The 15,905-nt window shown below is 36.8% G+C and overlaps 1 protein-coding gene across 7 annotated transcripts in view; it reads left to right on the forward strand.

The window, feature by feature from the left end:
- SH3KBP1 (SH3 domain containing kinase binding protein 1) overlaps nucleotides 1-15,905 on the forward strand; it is a 463,133-nt gene that overhangs the window by 323,389 nt on the left and 123,839 nt on the right. For 4 of the 7 annotated variants that reach the window (XM_043996852.1, XM_043996855.1, XM_043996854.1 and 1 more), the window contains one exon: nucleotides 3,139-3,236. In XM_043996852.1, coding sequence (XP_043852787.1) covers nucleotides 3,139-3,236 — 98 coding nt within the window. The remainder of the gene's footprint in view (nucleotides 1-3,138; nucleotides 3,237-15,905) is intronic. The other 3 variants (XM_043996851.1, XM_043996853.1, XM_043996856.1) reach the window with 1 other exon arrangement.

The following is a 15,905-nucleotide window of genomic DNA, read 5'->3' on the forward strand; positions in this document are numbered from 1 at the left end:
GTTTTTAATACCAGATCCTCCTTACTTAATTTATTTAACTGCTGGGAATGGGAATAGGACCTGTGGAGTCTCCAGTATTTTTTTTTTATCCTTGGTGCATCAATGATCTAAAGTGTCACATAACTACATCTTCTCATTTAGGATGTCTCAATGATTTATACAGTAAGAATTGTTATTAATAGCCACGGGGCTCACTTTGTTATAGACAGTGGCTTTCCAGGGCTATATAGAATAGCCTTCTTTTAGTAATAGTATATATCTATTCAAAGTTGTTGTGATCTTGAAATTAGCTGGTCATAAACCACCATTGTGAACAACAGGGAAATAATGAATGAATGAATGAATGAGCCAGCCAATGATGGTTCTTTCTCCCATGGAAAGTTTTCTTTATATTTTTTTTTAGTATCTCAAAGCTTTTTTCAGTTGGAACATTTGGATGATTCAGAAGTGGTAATGTTTAATATTAATAACACAAGGAAAATGAATGTATAATAACATTTTAAAGTGGGCTTTATTTAGATACATACATACCAGGGAATATTTGAGGATTTTTACATTGCTAGGATAGATAATGATGATAATAAGGCAGTTAAGGTGCAGTGGATACAACACTGGACCTGGAGTCAGACCCAAGTTCAAATGCAGCCTCAGACACTTAGTAACTGTGTGACCTTGGGCAAGTCACTTAACCTTTATTTGCTTTCATCTCCTCAACTGAAAAACAAATGGGCATAATAATAGCACCTGCCTCCCAGAGTTGTTTTAAGTATCAAATGAGATAGTATTTAAAAAACAATTAGCACAGTGCTTGGCACATATTAGGTGCTATATAAATGCTAGTTGTTGTTGTTATAAAAGGTTTAGATAGTTGTTGTGGTAGATAAAGTGCTGAACTTATAGTCAAGAAGACCTGAATTCGAATACTCTTCAGACACTTATTAACCGTGACTCTGGACAATTCACTTGATGTCTATCAGTATCAGTTTTCTTATCTGTAAAATGGAGATAATAATAGCACATACCTTACAGGATTCTCGTGAAGTTCAAATGAAGTAATATGGTAAAGCATTTTGCAAACCTTAAAGCAATATATAAATGCTGGTTGTTCCTATAGATAATGATACATATGTTGTATTCACCATCCTTCGACTCTGTTCATACTTATTTAGGGTGTTGGAGTCATTCTGTACATTATCTCCTCACCTAAACTGTAATCTCCTTGAGGGAAGGAGCTCTATCTTATACAGGTCTATATTCCCTACAAGTGCTTAGCCCAGTGTCTTGTACATAGCTGGAGCTCAAATAATCACTGAATTGACTTCAATGCAGACTCTCAGTGATTTGTTGCATCGTATCTCTTTGGAAGCTTTGGATTTCACACTAATAGTTTAACTAAGGCTTTCAAGTCAATCCGTCAGAAATGTCTCATACATTTGACTGATCAACTGATTTTTTAATGAATCTATAATTCCAATAAACAGTAATCATAGATATTTATAGTATGTTAGCCTTGCTGAAGAGAGTCAAATTTACTGTTATTTTCTTTATTTTTGTTTTGTTTTGGTTTTTGCTGGGCAATGAGGGTTAAGTGACTTGCCCAGAGTCACACAGCTAGTAAGTGTCAAGTATCTGAGGCCAGATTTGAACTCAGGTCCTCCTGAATCAATTTACTGTTATTTTATTTTTTTAAAGCTTTGTGTTCCAACTTTTCTTCCTCCCTCCCTTCCCACCCCCTACACCCAAGAACTCAAGCAATTCAATATCAGTTATACATGAATAGTCATGGAAAACATCTCCACATTGGCTAGATAATTTACTGTTATTTTCAAGAGTGATTGATTAAAAAAAAAAGAGTGATTGATTGATGGACACTCTATGTATATATTATATTGAAGCTGGTATGTGAGTGTATTGTGTATGTGTGTGGTTATAGGGTTATTAATATATAACCATGTGTTACAGTCCATATGCAGAGACTAGCCCATGTATATAGAAAAGTTTAGAGCCATTTGAAAAATTTAAGATTGTTAATTCTCACTTATCCTAAACAAAGGAAACAAAACCTCCTTCAAGTGACCCTTCTAGTGGTCTTCTTTCTTCCTACCTCCTCAAAACCTAAATACCTTCTAATGGATTCTAATGGATTTTATCACCTCTAACTTTGGGGCCCATGGAAAGTATAGATAACTATATTTTCATCTGCAATTCACCTAATACTTCAAGCTTTGGATATTTTTGAGTTGGTAGTGTTTCTTCATTGAGGCATGACTGAGATGAAGATAGGTAATTGTATCCAAAAATTGGTGGCGTTTTGCCTATGAGCCATAGTGTGTATATAGATGTGTTCTTGTATGTATATAGCTGTGTGAATATATATTTATTCATTCATTCATTCATTCATTTGAGGCAATTGGGGTTAAGTGACTTGCCCAGGATCACACAGCTAGTAAATGTCTGAGGTAAGTTTTGAACTCAGGTCCTCCTGACTTCAGGGATTTTGCTCTATCTACCATACAATCTAGTTTTCTCTCTATATGTTTATTCTTGCAAATAGATATGCATATTATAAACCACCTAGCCAATATCACTAAAGGTTTCTAGTTGCCTAATTTATATACATGAAATTTAGGTATATACATGCAATAATTTAACTTAGTATAGTGTTCTTAGATGAAACTGTTGAGTTTCCCTTCCAGAAGGCAATCTTATCAGTTCATCTGATTGGTTCTCTTATGCAGCATGTGAACTTTAAAGATGTGTGGGCATAAGACTCTTTGTTGATCTAATTTTGTGTGGAAAAGCCCAATGAAGAAAATTGTTTAAACTTGTTACTAACAAAGTATAGATTCCTTATATTAGTTTAAAAAACCTTTTTTTATTGATACTTAGAGCCATTTTCTTGTTTGAATGTTGTATAAAGCTAAAGCAATCAGTAGCCCTTCTTTATTTCAGGTTGTCCTTGAAGAGAGGGGGAAAAGTATTAATCTTGGGCATTATCTGCTCATGCTTTATTATATAACATTACTCTATTTTCATGTGTTGGTTCTCTGTTCTGGGTGTTGCCTGTGGGTGAGAACATTATATTATGAGATGGCTAATTGGTCATAGCCCTCTTAAAAAACATGCCCTTTTTTTAAGCAGGCAAGGATTACTGCAAAGTCATATTTCCCTATGAAGCGCAGAATGAGGATGAACTGACAATCCGAGAAGGCGACATAGTCACCCTGGTTAACAAGGTAAGCGGAATGTTTTATTTTCTAATATAGACATAGTGTCAATCCTCGAGGTTTTCCACCTTTTGATTCATAATCCTTCTCTCTTAATTCTAGTGTTTTCCATCTGCTATTTCCTATTTGTCCTGGGCATACTTTGCTTTGTCCATATTTGTTTACATGTTGGCTTTCCCATTAGATTGTAAGCTTCTTGAGGGCAGGGACTGGCACTGACTTGGTTCTTTTTGTATCTTCAGCACTTAGCACAGTGTCTGGCACATAGTAGATGCTTAATAAATATTTAATGATAATGATTGAGTGATCTAGAAAGTTCCATTGACTCTGTAAAGTAATTACTCATCTATTAAATAGATTCTCCTTGTTTTAGTGCCAGTTGCATATTGGCAAAATCCAGTGGAATCATTCTGCTTCCAGATGTGAGAAGCCAGGAAGTGACCTGAGTATACTAGCTTTCTAGCTGCAGTGGCAGAAGGATTTTTCATGCTCCTGAATGTGATTTTTAAAGAAATATAAGACCTGGGACAGCTAGGTGGTGCAGTGGATAGAGCACCGGCCCTGGAGTCAGGAGGACCTGAGTTCAAATCCGGCTTCAGACACTTAACAATTACTAGCTGTGTGACCCTAGGCAAGTCACTTAACCCCAATTGCCTCGCAAAAAAGAAAGAAAGAAAAAAAAAGGAAAAATATAAGACCTAAAAGAGCAGTTTGACAAAGGGCTTATATTTTCATTTAAAAAAACACCATGCAAACAAGAGAATATTTTAAAATGGAGAAAAAAGAGGTCATTTGTCATCTAGATCAATTATCCTGTATTTCTGCTATTTGGACTAGGACAGTTAAGAAGAGCTAACTAGTATTATCAGTGTACCCAAATCAGAAAAATAAGTAAAGTGTGTTTTAAGAATATACTGTCGGGGCAGCTAGGTGGCACAGTGGATAGAGTACTGGCTCTGGATTCAAGAGGACCTGAGTTCAAATTCTTCCTCAGACACTTGACACTAGCTGTGTGACCCTGGGCAAGTCACTTAAATCCTCATTGCCCTGCAAAAAGTTTTTTTTTAATTTTTATAAAAAAAATACACTGTCATTAAACCTCTTATAATCTCATAGGACTACTTTAAGCAAAACAAATTAAAATGAATGAATAAAAAAGCATTTATTAAACATTTTACTGTGTGCAAAGAGCTACTGCTAAGCACTGTGTTACAAATAGAAGAGCAAAGCAATCCCTCCTCTCAAGATGTTCCTAATCCCTATAGAGGTAACATCAGGGAAGGAGATGGTGAAAAATGGATGACTTTACTTACGTAGTGGAATAGATGGGTTTCATTTGAACAGTTTCAGATTTTCAAGGTGAATGGAGGAAGGGAAGGAAATAAGAATTTGATTACTCTAGCAAGCAATCTTACATTTGCCTAGCAACTGTTGGGAGAAACCTCCCATTTTGGGGGGTGGTTTGCTACAGATAGAGGAAAGGGTTCAGAATGCAATCATATCAGGAAGAGGTAAGAAGGAATAGTTTAGTTCCTGGAATCACAAACATAGCCCTGTTTGACCAGCACATGTGAATAGTTTAGGTGTATGTTGTAGATTTAACACTGTCATTGGATGTACCACAACTTGAATCCAAGGTGGTCACATAGGTTTGGATGACCTGTAATAGCTTAATTGGAACAAATGCCCAAAGTCTTCTCCTCTGATTTCTTTAACAACTCCAGTGTGCTAAAGTACTTTTTCTAAATAATATTCTAATCTTCCCCTCCCAAATTATTAGGACATTTGATAGATTCCCATGGTGTTCTGCCAATTTCAAAATGCTTTACACATATGTTATTTCACTGGATTCATGAGAAGACACAAGACTAACACTATTATACTCATTTTCCAATATAGGAAACTGAAGTTTAGGTTAAGTAGGTAATTTCTTTACTATTTCATAGCTATTAAGTGGTAGAATCAGGAATCAAATCCAGGTATTCTTTACCTGGTATTCTTCTACTATACTCTAAGACCTTTATTGTTTCAAATGTTTAAAAAAATATATATTATCCCCTTGTTGCTCAGTGTAAAAAAGGGGGAGAAAAAGTATATTTATTTATAATTCTTCAATACAAGTAAGAAGAATCCCCACTTTTCTTTGGCTGTATAACCCCTTATTCTAGTGCTTCTTCAGACTGAAAGCTTATAGCAAGTATACTTAATGTTTGCATAACTGATATAACCTATATAGCCTTTGTTGACTGTGTAACTTAAATAACCTTTAACTGAGAGATAGAATAACTTGGGAAGTTAGTAAGTGTGAACAAAGCGTGAAAGTTATCTTACTTGGGAAATGATAGTCTTTGGCTCTTAATTATAGAGGTGATGAGAAGGGACACTTCCTTGTATAGATGAAAGACAATTCTTTGCACTTAGGTCTACGTTTCATCTAAAATGTATTCTTTTCAAAACATCTCAGTTTTTTAGTTATAAAGAACAACATCTCTATCCAATAAATAGAAAATGACAAATAAGTTGTGGGCATGTCTTCTTTTTCAAAATCATCTTATTTTTTTATTTATGCCTTTTGCTTTTCCATCACATTCAGTATTGGTATTTCTAAAGGCAGCTGTAAACATTCTTTTTAACAAGACTTTCTCATTTCATTTGTGTGTCCTGGAAGTAGCATGGTACAAGCGCTGCCTTGAAAGTTCAGGGACTGGGGCAGCTAGGTGGCACAGTGGATAGAGCACCGGCCCTGGAGTCAGGAGTACCTGAGTTCAAATCCAGCCTCAGACACTTAACACACACTTACTAGCTGTGTGACCCGGGCAAGTCACTTAACCCCAATTGCCTCACTAAAAAAAAAAAGAAAGTTCAGGGACCTGGGTTCAAATCCCACCTCTGAAGCTTACTCCTTGTACAACCTTGGGCAAGTCACTTAATCTCCCGTGCCTCAGTTTCTTCATCTGTAAAATGAGGAAAGTTGAATTGGATGCTCTGTGAGGTCCGTTTCAACCCTAGATCCAGAACTAAATCTAAATCCCATGATTTCCAGTTGACCGATAAGTCAAACTCAGCAGGTCTAAAATTTAACTCATTGCTCTAATCTTTCCATTCTCACTTCTTCTTCCCCCAGAGCTTCCCGTTCTCTGTTGCACAGAGGCAGAAACTTCATCTTATCTGACTCTTCCTTCTCTTTGGTCCCTCATAGCTAATCATACACCAAATACTATCACTTCTTCTTTTAAAAAAAGTCTCTCTTTTACTCTTTGATTCCTTTCTATTGCTACTGGTAACTCCTCATGTTCTGACCCCTATCACCTCCCCCCTGCATCACTGCAACAGTCTGCTAGGGACACTGAGAGTTTAAGTGACTTGCCTAGAATGACAAGGCTAGGCTGTGTCATACGCAAGTCTTCCTGACTCAAACTCTGACTTCCTGTCTACCTACCATGCTGTCTAGATGCTGATCTTTTTTTTTTTTTTAAAGTTATTAAGATAGGTCTTTCTCATTCTGATACTTATTCAGCTGAGTTTTCAAATCTCAGTGAAGATTTTGTTCAGCTATTCAATTGAGTCCAGCTTTGTGACCCCATGGACAGTTTTCTTGGCAATGATATTGGACTGGTTTGCCATTTCCTTCTCCAGTCTGTCCCTATTTTACAGATGAGGAACTGAGGTAAATAGGAGTTAAGTGACTTGCATTGGGTCACACAGCTAGTAAGTGTCTGAGGTCAGATTTGAACTCAGTTCTCCCTAACATCAGGGCTGGTGCTCTATCTCTTAAGCTGCCTAATTGCCCTAGGTGCAGACCTTTACATTTATCTTTATTATTTTTCATTTTGTTGTTTCAGATCACATCCTCTTATGTATTGAGATTATTTTGAATCTTGATTCTGTCACTTGTCTATCTTTTTAATAAAATTACTCCTCTCTCTCCCCCCACCCAATTCATGCCATCCAAAGACAGAAGAGCTCATTCAGTGTTTGGATTTGGACGATAGATAGATAGATAGATAGATAGATAGATAGATAGATAGATAGATAGATAGATATACATATGGATATGGATATGGATATATATAGAGAGAGATGTATATATAAATGTATATAAAAAGGTTATACTAGAACTTCATAATGTATGCTAATAATGGCAGAGATGGTAATTGTGGTGGAGTTAAGTAAACTTAGCAGATGGTGTTAACAACAATTTAAGAGCAAAATTTACTTTGGATTATTTGCCTCTGATAATGGAAAAATATTGCTAATGTTACAGAAAGTACATGTCTTTTTTGTCATTAAAGCTCTTAGAATTTAATATAATGCCTTTCCATAAGAAGTGTGCAATCAGTGAATGATTGAAAGGTTGTAGGCTAATCTTTGGATCATCTTTTTCCTTGACTCTTGTAAAATATAATAAATGTAGCTTCTGGTATCCCTGTGTGTTACAGCATTTTTGGATATGTCTCGGTTGAAAGAGAAGCCTGAATTTCCTTTTCCCTAATTTTAACTACTCTTGCTTTATATTATTTTATTTACTTTGAATCCTATATGATGCTCTCATCTTTTAGCATCAAAGCTAATTCTCTCAGCTTCAATCTTTCAAGCAGGGAAAAGGATGATAGCAACAGCGATCACTTTTTTAAAATCCACAATTGTCATTTTCATGTAGTTTTCAAGAAAATTAGTCAAACAACTTAAATTGATGTATAAGAATATGTTCCAGTGCCTGGAAAAAGTATATGAAAAGCTCTAAAATATATGTATCTCTCCTGGAAACTAAGATTCAATGTGGTAACTAGGAGAAATTCTACTTTTGTATATTTATACAAAAGCTGCTGTGGATTCTGGAAATTTCCCTCCCATGTACAACACACCTGTGCTCAGCTGTTATTTCAAGTTTACTCAAAAATACTTTTATGCTTTTTGGGTTGTTGCCACCTACTTCCCTGGAATCTTGACTTAAGCTCAGATTCTATTTGAAAAGGGACATGAAACCCAGAAGTTATTTTTTTGTATTTTCTGGCTATCAAGTTGAAAAGCTTTATGGGAAAAAAGGGAAGAGTGACTGCATAAAGCAGCAAATTTTCAGCCTTTTTTCAACTTATTCTTCATTATGGCCTTGGATAAGAAGGACTCTGAGACAGAATTTTCAGTCTTTATTCTGACCTCCTCATTGGTGTCCACAATAAACCCATGCAGGGAATCAGCTCCTCAAATTGACTTTTATGATAAACTCTTGGTGTATAATTATTGGGTGGGGGGACACATGTGATTTCACTGGTATATAGAACTTCCTGGTGAGGTAATTCCTTCTATCAATGCTGATCAGCAACTTTTGTGAGCCTTATAATCTTAAAGTTTCCTCCAGGAAACTCCTCCTTAAAGGTTAAATGACTTTTCCCAGAGTCACAGTCAGTATGTGTATGGGCACCTTGAACTCAGGTTGTCTTTAATATCTTGACTCTGAGGCCAGCTTTCTACCTGCTATGCCAACATATTTCCTCTTGAAGTTTGATATCATGTCTTATGCTTATTTATCCACCACATTGCCTTGTATGTACTCCCTCAAACATAAAGAATATGCCTTATTTGCATATATTATACATTTTTTTATCCTTCATGACTCTAGCACAGCACTAATATATAGTGAACCCTAGGGCACCTTTTAAAGTTGAAATGAATCTATCCCCTAAAGGGAGGTACAAGTGACTTTAGATTCTCTAGGACCTTGGCATCTTATGTTGAAATTGGAAAAAATAACCAGATAGATTAATGTGGTACAGTGGAAAGAGCCCCAGATTTGGAGTCAGAGGGCCTGGAATCAAATTTCAACTCTCATACAATTCAGGATATCTTTAAGGCTTGCATTCTGATGACTGCTATTATTGTATTGGAGATTAGTCACTTTAGGAATCAATATGCCTGGGGGAAGCTAGGTGGCGCAGTGGATAAAGTACCGGCCCTGGCCTCAGACACTTGACACTTACTAGCTGTGTGACCCTGGGCAAGTCACGTAACCCCCATTGCCCCACAAAAAACAAAACAAAACAAAACAAAAGAATCAATATGCCTGCTCCATTGGAACAAATAATTTTGGCATATTTTCATTTCCACCTCAGCCATATTCAGTGGTTGGTTTATTTGTTGTTGTTGGTGGTGGTGGTGGTGGTGGTTTTTTGTTTGTTTTTTGCGGGGCACTGAGGGTTAAATGACTTGCCCAGGGTCACACAGCTAGTAAGTGTCTGAACTTCAGGGCAAGTGCTCTATCCACTGGGCCACCTAGTTGCCTGAGTAGTAAGGATACTACTTAAGAAAAGACCTAGGGTCTTGTGGAGTGGGTCTGAGTTGCCCCCAGGGATAAAATTGATGCTTACCTTGGCTTAGGAAAGATTCCTTCATGCTCTGGTCAGGTGATAAAGTAGGAATGCATTCCCTCTCATCTTTTGTTTCTAAAGCTTTTAGAAAAGCTAAAATTCCATAGGGAGGAAATTAGCAAGTGTCACTGGAAAGAGCTACTGAGATGACAGACCCTGTGGAAAGGCAAGTTTGTGTGACTGAATAAAAAATGGTTAAATATAGTTCTAGGATCATGACTTTTTTTTTACACATTCTAAAATTTTTACTGTGTAATGAATGAGCGAGTCATTTGTGTCACAGAATGTTACAATGTGGCCTGCCATTGTGTGCCTCTACTGACATAATTTCACCCATGGACAGAAATCACAATGCAGCCCTTCCTCAAAACGTTGCAAAGTCAAGAGAATAACAGTGGAGGTTGATTTGGCTCCTTGTCAACTGGGACCAGGAAATGGTGATGCATAGAAATAATGAGCATGGTTTTTAAAAGCAGGTTTTGGTGAAGATCATTCTTCTCCTGGACATATTTGCTGTCAAAACACTAAGGTTTTTAATGGGCTGAAGTGTTAAGGATTGGTATGTGAAACAAAATTATTATTTGATTTACTGGTAAACAGTCAGAAATTCCTTCTGGCCATTCAGCTGTTCACTGCTAGAATTTTTTCTGTTGCTAATGGCTTGTTAATGCACATGGGTCTGTCACTTTTATCTCTTGACTTCATCTTTCTGTATGAGTTCAATAATAATCTCCAAGGGATTTCCTGTAGTTTTTTTTTCTTATTTGATCCTAATCTAAGAAATTTCTCCACTTTAGTAGCAATGGAAGTGATTATTGGTACCTATGTTGCCTTCTTCATTGGAACAGTCTGGGGACCATTTTCTAACATTTGAGAGACGCTTCAGGTACTCAGAAACTCGAGATGTTGACTTTTTCCCATCCATCTCCATTCTCTGTATTTGCACCAAGAAGTCTCAAACTTTGTTGGTGATTAAAAATCGGTCATTTCCAACTCTAATATTCTTTCCTCTAATTTGGGGTCATCTCTACTTCCTGCTAATTCTAATTGTTTTTCAGCTTGACTTCTCTCAACTAATTGTATTTACCTAACTGCATTCTTCTTAATATCTGAAAGCTTTTTGATATTCATAATCATATTGTACAATTTTAGAGCTGACTGGTAATAGAAATTAATTTTTAAGAGAGGAAAAGCATTTTAAAAAATCTTTTAAAAAATTTTAGTTCTCTAATTAAGAATATTGACCCTTTTCAATAAGATGAGTTCCTGCCTTTTAAAAATACTTCTTATAGGCAATACATGATCCTGGTCTACTATGACATTTCTTACTTTACTCCAGAGCTAAAAGAAAAAATTGCATTGTATTGGTACCTTACTGTGTAACATTGGGGAGTGACTCTCCTCCACAAACTTCAGTTTCTTCAACTGTAGCATGGAGATTGACTAGCCAATCTTGAAGTTCCCTTAATACTCTACCATCTATGACTATGACCTTTTCCTTCTTCTCATTCTTCCTCCTTTTCTTCTTCCTTCTTCTTTCTTCTTCTTCTTCCTCCTCCTCCTCTTCTGCTTCTTCTTCCTCCTTTTCTTTTTCCTCTTTTCCTTTCTCTTTTCTTTCCTTTTCTCCCTCCTCTTCCTCCTCTTTTCTTCTCCTTCTTCCTTTTCTTTTCCTTCTTCCTCTTCTTCCTTTTCTTTTTTCTTCCTTCTCCTATTTCCTTCTCATCTTCTCCTCCTTCTCCTTCTCCTCCTTTTTCTCCTTCTCCTCCTTCTTCTTCTCCTCCTGTCCCCCCTCCTCCTCATCTTCTCTCCCATTCCTCCATTCTTCTCCTCCTTCTCCTCTTTCTTCTCCTCCTCTTCCTTTTCCTCTTCTTCCTCCTCCTTCCCCTTCTTTTCCCCCTGTAGTAATCAACCCATCAGTGCTCCACCATAGTAGGATCAAAAGAAACTCCCATGTTCTGCCTTCCTTTATGAAAGTATTATCACATCCCAATCCTCCTGGAGAGGATCACAAAGGCAACATTTCCTAATAATTGATAAATTAAAGTAAATCTGCAGAAAGAAGATGAGCCTTTACTAGAAAGAAGCTGTCAGAACTAGCTCAGGAACAAACAAGGCTTCCTATTTCTGACTTAAGGCCCCACAAATTAGAGGCAATTAATCAGATACAAATGAAGAGGTTTAGAGAAGTATCTGGAGGAGAGAATCAATATATAAAGGAAATATTTGGTAAAAAGTCACAGACTCTCTGTGGCATAAATTCTTCATCTGTAGAATGTGGGAGTTGAAATAAATCATCTTAACGATTCATTCCTATTCCAAAATTCCGTGGTCCTAAGGCATTTTCTTAATATTATCAATATAATCAAAATTATATTCAGTGAATACAATGAGAGAGAAAAATTTCTAATATTATATACCCAGGCATATCAAACTGCAGGCTCTCTAATTAGTCATGGTATAAAATCAGGATACCCTTAGGGCTAAATAATATAAACCTCTTTTCTTAAGTTACTTATAAATTGGCCCTGAAATTGGGCTGTTCTTAAACTCTCTGAAAGAGAGATTCTAAAAGAGTTTTGGGTCATGGAAGTACTATCTATAACCTCCTGGAGTGATAACCATATAAGGTGAGACTCATTTGGATGCAGATGTTCAAGTTTAAGAAGAAGGAAAAAGTTTTCTTGCTATTTAATAGTTAGATCCAATATAGGTCAAACACAGTCCTTTGAGGTAGCACACATGAGGTAACATGGACAACTCAGTCTTGGAGTCTAGAAGGAAGATGTTCCCTCCCTTGAAAACTTTGTTGAAAAAGTGAATTATCTTTCCTCCTCATCTCTCCCCCTACAGAAAGGAAATAGGCTAGAAGAAAGAGGAGAGAGACTCAAAAAAAGGTCAGTGTTTCCTAGGAACTTTCCCTCACGGCACTGAGATCAATTATAGAGGTTTTTGAGAAATTATTATAAAGCTTGCAGATTTACTTTAAAATAGTCTCTTTTTTCCTCTCCTGATCTTATTCTCATCACCCACACCCCAGCCCCATTTTCATCCTCTGGTGCATGACCCTGCATGGGTCTGTTCTCAGCTTTGTCTCATGGTTTTATTTTGTTCATTTATCCTTAGAGTATGGAGCCAACTGAGGACTGAAAAGCTTCCCTGCTTCCCTTGATGACCTGAAAATTTGCCTCACTTAATTAGAAAAAGAGCAGGGCCATGCAAGTTTGGGGGGTGTTACCCAATTCAATTAAAAACCTATTTCTTTCCTGGTGTGAGTTAAATATCATTCCTCCTCAGGTTGCAGCTTCCTAGACTTACTCGGTTTAGGTTCTAGGGCTTGGTCTGGTTAATTAATGGCTCAGTTAAAACCTCAAGCAACAGAGATACAATATGCTGAGGCATCCCTTTTTTCTGCTCCTTGTGAGCTGAGAGCTAACTTTTCCTCTTATAAGGGAAACTTCTCTCTCAGCCTCTACTGGAAACTTTCCACAAGGTTTAGTGGTCAGAGCGGAAGACAGTTACAGGATAATTATGAGACAGACATCAAAACTTCTTGTTGCGGCTCCTTCTTCTGCCTCCAGGAAGGATTTCCAACTAAATCATTTGGGATACACGGATCATGTGATAAAATGGACTAGAGAATTCCTAGATGACGAGTTCTGGGTCTTTACTGAGGCTCTGCTGTGGTCATACTCACCCTGGGTCAGAAGGGCCAAGAGAGCTAATAACAGGGATCTGAGTAAGAATAAATAACATAGGGATTGGCAGGGGGATAGGGGAAACTTGGAGATAAATGGATTTTACAAAGTTTGACCAAATGGCAAGGGAAAAGCCTAATGGAAATAAAAAGCATCACTGCTGCAAAAGAATTCTGTTCTAGTTTTTAACTGTTTTGCATTAACTTTCAGAGAAATGAGTAAGGAGGATGCAGAAAGAAACTGACCCTTTGTGTAATTTACAAGTTTGTAAAATAGAAGTAAACCTTCTCAGTCACTAGGGGATCCTTAATCCAGATGTTAACTGTGTATGTATTTAATATATATACACATATGCACACATGCATACATCATAACACACACATGTAATATGTAAATACAAGTACATATGTCTATATTACATAGACATGTGTATATTACATAAAAATGTGTGTATTACATATACATACTAATTTATATATGTATGTGAATATATACACATATACATATGCAAATTCTTCCACCTAAGGATGAGAGAAACTAAAAGACCTAGAGCCCAGGAATTTTTAAGAATATTTAAAAATAATTAACATTCATAAGATGCCTTTGAGATTGCAAGGGATGCAATTTCCCTCTGATAGGCAGCAAGCTATGACCAAGTGGTGAGAAAATCCTGAGAAAAGCCCCAAAGGGAGAGCAAGTTAACAGTTGAGATAAGTAGACTTGAGAATATTTGAGCTGGGTGAAGTGGGTGTTTATCTTATTCTGGGTCGTTCTGTTATTTTGAGATTTGCCTTACTAGGACACACTGTTATGAGCATTACTTAAAATATATATTTTATTTTCAGGGTTTGGTTTTTTGGAAAATGCATTTCATGTTCCCCCTGATGAGCCCCAGAGTTGGACCTATCAATAAATCAGCCCTGCTATGCTTAGAGGAATTAATCAGGTTTCAATAAGGAATGACCTACTTGGACTCAGAACTTTAGAGTGAAAATTGACAGTCACATTCCTTCATTGATAATAGCTCTAAAAGCATTAAGTGCCTGTGGAATGAAAATGTGAATGAGATAAAAGAAAGGAAAGAACAATTCTAACAACTGATGTCTTTCATTTAGAGCTGACAGCTGCAGGTGTATATTTGTGAACTTTGACCTGAGTATCCATTACCAATATGTGTCATATTTTTTAAATGACAAAATGTTGGGTGATAGGGATAGGGTTCTACTTGAGAACCATTAATTTCTCCACTGTGTGACTTGACGCTTAACACTGGGTTCAGTTCTAGGATCCAGGAATGAAAAGAATTGGGAAGAAGTCCAGAGAAAAACCAAAGCTGATTGAAAAGTTGGAAAATGTGCAGCTTAAACAAATGGCAGTTATTTAGCCTGATCAAGAAAATATGTCAGGGGGAGAATGGACACGATTTTAAAATCCCCTTTATGGTTGTGGCAAGTATTTAAAGATATACAGCCTCAGACACTTGACACTTACTAGCTGTGTGACCCTGGGCAAGTCAATTAACCCTCATTGACCCACAAAATAAAAAAAATAAAATAAAGATATAGTCTTTGTCTCCTTATAAAGAGGGAACAAGAGGAAGTAGATTTAAGTAGATTTAGGTGACATAGAAGGGAAAATTTCTTGACAGCAGAGTTTAAATTTTGGAGGAGGTTATTAAAATGTGGCACTGATGTATCTCTTCAGTGAGATTTTTGGAGATAAAGTTCACTGAGTTTAACTGTCAAGGATGCTTTAAGGACATGTCTGAAGACAGGTGAATGAATAATGGATGACCCTTTGACTATATAGATTTTCAAGGCTGTAAGGGAAAGTTGTGGGGTGTTTTTGTACAGAATGGCTGTATTGATATGGAACAATACTGTGTCTCTGTGAAATAATTTCTATCTAAATGGAGGAGCTGAGTGATTTGTCCAGTAAAAATGAGTCAATAAGGGAATGGGTACTCTTAGTTTACACATCATCTTTATGTTTCTGAAAATTCTATCTCAATTTCGAATTATTTAGGTTCAGATTTTTAAAGTATGCTCCTTCACCAGGTTAGAATTGCAAGGTAAGATCTCCTACTTCAACCCCCTCGTTTTACATATGAGGATTCTGAAGTCCAGGCATTCAATCAACTTTCCCAAGGACATAGGTCCTTTGGCTTCAGATCTAGTATTCTGGGTCTTGTGGGTTTTTTTTTTGTTTGTTTGTTTGTTTGTCTACGACCAGAAGAGATCTACAGTGATCTTCATGCCCCTTCAAAAGGTACACCATGAGCTTTATATACTCTTCTAGGTGCTCTTTCTTCATGTACATGTGTATGTATATATGCATTATATATATAATTTTTTTTGGTGAGGCAATTGGGGTTAAGTGACTTGCCCAGGGTCACACAGCTAGTAAGTGTCAAGTGTCTGAGGTCAGATTTGAACTCAGGTCCTCCTGACTTCAGGGCCAGTGCTCTATCCACTGTACCACCTAGCTGCCCCAAATAAAATATATTAATTAAATTATATTTGAGGTTTTGATTTTACAGAAAATGCATTTTATGTGCCCCTTGATGAGCCCCAAAGTTGGGCCTGTCAATAAATCAGCTCTGCTGTTCACATGGAGAA

The sequence above is a fragment of the Dromiciops gliroides genome, chromosome 3, assembly GCF_019393635.1.
Source record: "Dromiciops gliroides isolate mDroGli1 chromosome 3, mDroGli1.pri, whole genome shotgun sequence".
Classification (NCBI taxonomy): Eukaryota; Metazoa; Chordata; class Mammalia; order Microbiotheria; family Microbiotheriidae; genus Dromiciops; species Dromiciops gliroides.